The 5,803-nt window shown below is 34.3% G+C and overlaps 1 protein-coding gene across 2 annotated transcripts; it reads right to left on the reverse strand.

The window, feature by feature from the left end:
- Positions 1-920: 920 nt before the first annotated feature.
- On the reverse strand, positions 921-5,382 carry LOC127739782 (uncharacterized). Of its 2 annotated transcripts, none has more exons than XM_052251387.1 (3): positions 4,879-5,382; positions 4,648-4,763; positions 921-1,079 (listed from the first exon to the last, which is right to left on the reverse strand). In XM_052251387.1, exons 1-3 carry the CDS (start codon positions 4,955-4,957, stop codon positions 1,005-1,007), a joined length of 270 nt encoding a protein of 89 aa, XP_052107347.1. In that variant the 5' UTR covers positions 4,958-5,382; the 3' UTR covers positions 921-1,004. The 2 variants fall into 2 exon arrangements, with proteins under 2 accessions (XP_052107347.1, XP_052107346.1); XM_052251386.1 differs by lacking the exon at positions 921-1,079 and adding an exon at positions 1,887-2,815.
- Positions 5,383-5,803: the final 421 nt, after the last annotated feature.

Below are 5,803 nucleotides of genomic sequence, written 5' to 3' on the forward strand. Positions count from 1 at the left end.
TAAGAAATTCTCCTCTACTCCTTACTAATTTTACAACCAAAATGTGCCACATGTCACTCTCTCATTATAATTGAAATTAAATATTTTCCTCCAAAATTAAGGAGAATTATATTCTTCTCTATACTAATTTTACAACCAAAATATGTCATATGTCACTCCCTCATTGCAATTGAAATCAAATTTTTCTCTCCAAAATTAAAGAGTTTTTCCCTCCTCCTGTTTCCTTTCTCTATCTCTCTCATTCATTCAACCACTCTATCTATTTTAGATATTATTATCAATATCAATGACTAATTACCAATTTGACAATCAAAATGTGAAACATGACATTCTTTAATTGCATTAAAATTGAAATTAAAATATTAAAATTGAAATTGAAATATACCTATATTATGTATCATATATTACAATCTAATTTAATAATCAAATGTGTCACATGACACTCTCTTATTAAAATTGAGAGAAAATATTTTCTCCAAAATTAATAAACTCTTTTCCTAAATTCTCTCATCTATCTCTCTCAATTTTCAATTTTTCTCTACCATTTTCACTCTATATATAATTTATATTTTATATTAGTAATTTGACAAATCAAAATATGTCATCTGATATTTTTTTATTACAATTAAAATATTTTTTTTCAAAATTAACAAATTTTCACTCTCACTCTTATTCTTCATCTTTATATTTCTCTCTCTTTTCTCTCCTTCTCTATTTTTTTACCTTTTTATTCTAAAAAAATATAATTAATAAAATAATATAATTCAAATAAAAAATAGACTTTTTCATATAAAAATAATAACTAAAATTTCTGTTATTTGATTTTCTATCTATAGAGATCATGATCTTTTTAGCCAGAGATTTTTGTCAACCTACGAATTTTTTTTGTAAAAATAGTTTGATTTTATAAATCTTTTGTGTCATACATAATCTATACTATTAGAACAAAGTGGACCGTAATTTTTAAAAAAATTTATTCCGTAATATTATTACGGGTAAAAATACTAGTAATAACTAAAATAATAACATCGAATAAACAAAATGCAATAAAACTCTTCATAAGCCTCGTCATCCGTCTCCTGAAAAGATAAAGCTGTAGGGGGTGAGAGTCTAACCACACGGTCTCACCACAGAATTTTCAGAATTGTCATAAGAAGATATTTAATAAGAAAATCGTTTTCAAACTCAATGATTATCGGTGTCTTATGAATCCTTTAAAAACTAATGGTTTAACCACCAAAAATTCAAAAGAATTTTAAAGAAAATTAGTTAATTATCCAAAAATTAGAAAGTCATTTTTTAGATAAAAAGATTTTAAAAGTTTTCTAACAATATGAATGACCAACATATTCCAAGTATGGGTTCATTAAGTCTATGTTAAACCAGCTTGATATTTCATACTTTATTATACCACAACACAAACCAAACATGGCTTCAGGTCCAAACAGCTCAATCAATGTCCAATTTACTATAATCCAACCAATTTTAGTCACAAACACAAGTAGGGATGTTCAAGCACAATCAAATAGTTACATTAAGTAGAGCAATTAGCAATTAGACAGAATTATTCACATAGGCAAACCAAATACAATATGCACACCCAAACAATGTCACATAAATGCATATGATGAATGCCTTTCCTATGGCTGATGAGTCTCATCTGTTAGTTATCAAGCCAACCTGACAAGTCTGATTTGCTAAACCTTTGGACTGTCCCCCGACGCGCATCCCATGAGTCTATGCATAGCATTTTCTCACACACACACACACACACACACACATATATATATATATATCAAATCGCTCAATAGGGGTACTATTCTCGGGAATTTATACGTGCCCGGTCATCCTTACGTCATAGGGTCAACAGAATATCGAGTCTCAACCTGGAATACGTGGTAGCAAGCTACGGTACTTTACTCAGGAAAACTCGTATCTCAGATAAAAGAAGTGCAAAAGTCACATATTCATTTATTCATCATCATTTCCGCACTTCATTAACAATTCATATTAAATCAATCATCATTCAAGCCATAAGTCACTTTTTCTCAAATCTCTTTACTTGAAAACCAAAATCAATCAATCTCAGTCATAATTTTAAAATTCTCATTTTTCAAATTATTTCAAGCTCACAAACCACTTTTTCTCAAGCATAAATTCTCCTTTTTTAATTAATTACTTCAAATGAAGCTTTTTTATTTTTATAAAAATTTCGACATCATCTTTGTTGAGTTAAGAAATTAACTAACTTAATTGATGATAACAAACATTATTTTATTGGGTAATTAATTAGTTTTAAATGTGTTTGGTTAAGTGTTGCAGGTCATAAATCAAAGAATCAGCAGCCCAATTGAAAGGAAACAAAAACCAGTTTATTGGTGAATATCTAACCAACAAAGCCCAAAGTAACTAAGCAAAGAAACCAAATGGGCTAAGAACTAAAAGAAGAAAATCCAAGCCCAAATTGATCCTACCAAACTTCTCATACAAGATTGATGTCTTCACTCTCTCTTATTGCTCCGGTCAGCAATAAAGCACAAGAAAGAGAGCTTCATCCTTCCTACCCATTTCATCAAAGAAGAAAGAAAGAGAAAGCCTAATCACAAAGGCCTCAAATTTGATGAAGTGAGTCCATATTCATAAGCAATCCCATTAGGTGATCTAAGTCCATTCTTTATCTAACTTAGTGGCTAACTAAGTAACTAAAGTTCATTTGCATCTGAACTATTTCCTTCTCTACTGAACAAACTCTCTGTTCTCGTTCTTCTTTTCTCTCACCCACGCATGAAAAGATGGCTATGCTAGGATTCACATCCTACAAGAAAAAGAGAGTTTCTGATCGCAAGCTTTGTCTTTTAGACAATACACAAAGAAGAAAAACGGAAGAAGCTTCTTGAAAAAAAGGTCAAATCAATGAAGCCAAAAGTAAAGGACTCCTCTAGCATAATTAGAAGATAAAGGTAGATTATTTCTATTTACGTGCATGTTGATAGCTTGATTGAAACCTACCTTCTTCTACACATACCATTTCGGAAAAAAATGAAGGAAGTGGTGTCTGTTTTTTTCTGCTGTGAATCAATGAATTAGATTGTTTCTTGGAGCCAAAGCACAAGATTAATGGCTTGGATTTTGATAAGCTGATGAGAGAGAAAAATGTTACTGCTGTTGTGTCTGCTACAGAGCTTAGTTCTAAGTCAAAATCCCTGATTTTTTGGGCTGATGAAAGAAAGAGAGAAAGGTTAATTTCCAACTGGTTCAAGAACCAAGGAGCTGAACCCTAGCCGTGGAAAAAGCAAGATACAAATAGAAAAATTACTTCAGAGTGAAGGCAAGGAGAGATAACTAGTGTTCTTGAGGTGTATGTTCTGAGAAGAGCTCTTTGAAGAAGTTCATATAATTGGAAAGTGTTTCCTAATCAAAGATGCATTATGCCAGTATGAAGAACTGAATCAGAGGCTTGCTAATTTGGTTTATCACATAGCAAAGAGGCTTTTGAAGAAGTCAATCTCCTTCATGTTTTACTGATTGTAATTTACTTTTCAATGTTTATCTTTCTGTAATTTCTTGAGGTAAAAGGCTGAATGAGAAAGTTTATTGAAAAAGCCTAAGAGTGAAAAAAGGCAGAGAGAAACACTTGAGTGAAAAGCCTAGAGTGATTTCAGATTTCTTTAGGTTGATTCTGTGTCTTGTATCTTGTACTTGTGAGGTACCCCTTTCTTAGTTGGGTTAGCACTAAGAGTGAAGAGTTAGGTATTAGCATAGCCAATGTCAAGTTAGGTTAGAACTTGAATGTGAAAGGATTGTGTCAATCCTGTGGAATTGGTGTATGTAATACTTTAACTAAAGTGGAAATTCCACCACTGTTGTGGTGAAGACTAGACGTAAGTTGCATAGCACAAAGCAACCGAACCAGGATACATGATGGTGTTAGCTTTTCTCTTCTCTGCTCTGTCCTATTTTCTTATATTCATGAGACAAAATGAAATTGTCTCATAAATTTTCTGCTGCTAAGTTCAAACAGATTCAGACTACAAGTTTGGTTTAAAAGAGTCTATTCATTAAATTAAAAGAAGGTCATAGATTTAACCCCCTTCTCTAAGTCTTCTACAACCTTCAATCTCCTTTAAAACTCGGATCCTGCCACCCTTTTCGGGTCCCACCCAAATATTCTTCAAACCTTTCTCAATCATTTCCAAATCTTAATCATTTTTCAAAATTCAACCAGTTCTAATATCAAATTATTTTCAGATCGGACCGATTCCAATAATAAATCTTTTTCAAAATTAAACCAGCTCTAATATTAAATCATTTATAAAATCAAACTAATTCAAAACTAAGCCACTTTCAAAATCAATTCATTTTCATATCTCAAATCATTTCCAAAGCCTATGCATTTACATTATCAAATTAACTTCATTATCAAATTAATTCCGAAACCAAGAAAAATTATTTTTCATAATAAACAACTCAATAACCTTGCAAACCAATTTCTTATCAACAATCGCACATCACTCAGGCAATTAGTAATTCAATCCAGCAAACAATCACAACCATAAGACAAACATAATCACAAAAATATATTTTTCACATCAATATCTATTTATAACAACTCTGTAATATAAAATAAATTTTAAAAAAAATTTCTACCTCAACTCGTTGAAATCCGAAAGCTATACAGCGCGTCAAAACCCCTTCTTCTCGGTCTGTAACCTCGGCAGCCACAACTTCAATTCCAATCCACTTTCGCAGCAACCGTAGCAGCTCTAATCACAATATATATAATAATCGAACCTCAATCTTATAACAATTAATGCCGCAAAACCTTAGCTAAGATAACAGAAAAGTTACCAAAGAGATTTCAGGAATGAAAACGCTTACCGCAACTAAGGAGAAACACTGAACTGAAAAGCAGCGGCTCAAGCGGTGGTCTCGGCGGCCATGACGTCGTTCCCGGCATCCAGAGATGTGGTGACACGATTCAAACAGAACCAGGAGGAGTGACAGCAACTCCAAGTGGCTTCCATTGAGCTCTAGCAGCACAGACCTCCTCCGATGGTGGCCCGACAATTGACGACGGCGACAAAAACTTCGACGGCGGCGGCTGTGGCTCGACAACGAAGGGAACAGCCCCTTCCCTCCTCGGTCTTCCTTCTCTCTCGTTCGTGTTAACAACAGCGATGAAGGTCCTTCCAGCGGCGGCGTACGGTTCTGACAGGGATAGAAGCACGGATGGCGGCGACGGGCTTCATCATCGACAACAGTGGTGACTGGCGTGAGGAGGCATCGCAGCTTCTCTTCCTCTCCTTCTCTCGGATCTCTTATCTTTCTCTCTGCTCGCGACACGACGGCGTAGAAACAACGATCGTGGCGAGGCGGTGGCGAGCTACGTGGTCTTTCTCTCCCGTCAGTGCTCTCTCTTCTTTTCGAATCTCTTCCCTTCTCTGTCAGCAGCGTCGGTGATGGTGGCAGTAACACCCACCACGCTGCCTTCCCTTCTTCCCCCTCTCCTTCCTCTCTGCGGTGTGTTTTGTGTATGTATAGAAAAAAGGAAATGGAGAGGGGTTTGGCGGCTGCTGAAAGGGAAAAACAAGGTGTGGGTGTGCTGTGTGCAAGCAAGGGCGGCAGTGGAAATAAGGAGGTGGGGTGAGTTTAGTATGTCATTTAGTTAGGGTTAGAGTTTTGGGAAGTATTTAGCAAATTAGGATTTTATTTTGGGATAATTAATAATATTATTAAGGTATAAAATAGTATTAAAAATTAAGTTTAATCAAATAAAATTATCTTTAAAAAAAATATTATTTGT

This window comes from Arachis duranensis, chromosome 6 (assembly GCF_000817695.3).
Source record: "Arachis duranensis cultivar V14167 chromosome 6, aradu.V14167.gnm2.J7QH, whole genome shotgun sequence".
Taxonomy (NCBI): Eukaryota; Viridiplantae; Streptophyta; class Magnoliopsida; order Fabales; family Fabaceae; genus Arachis; species Arachis duranensis.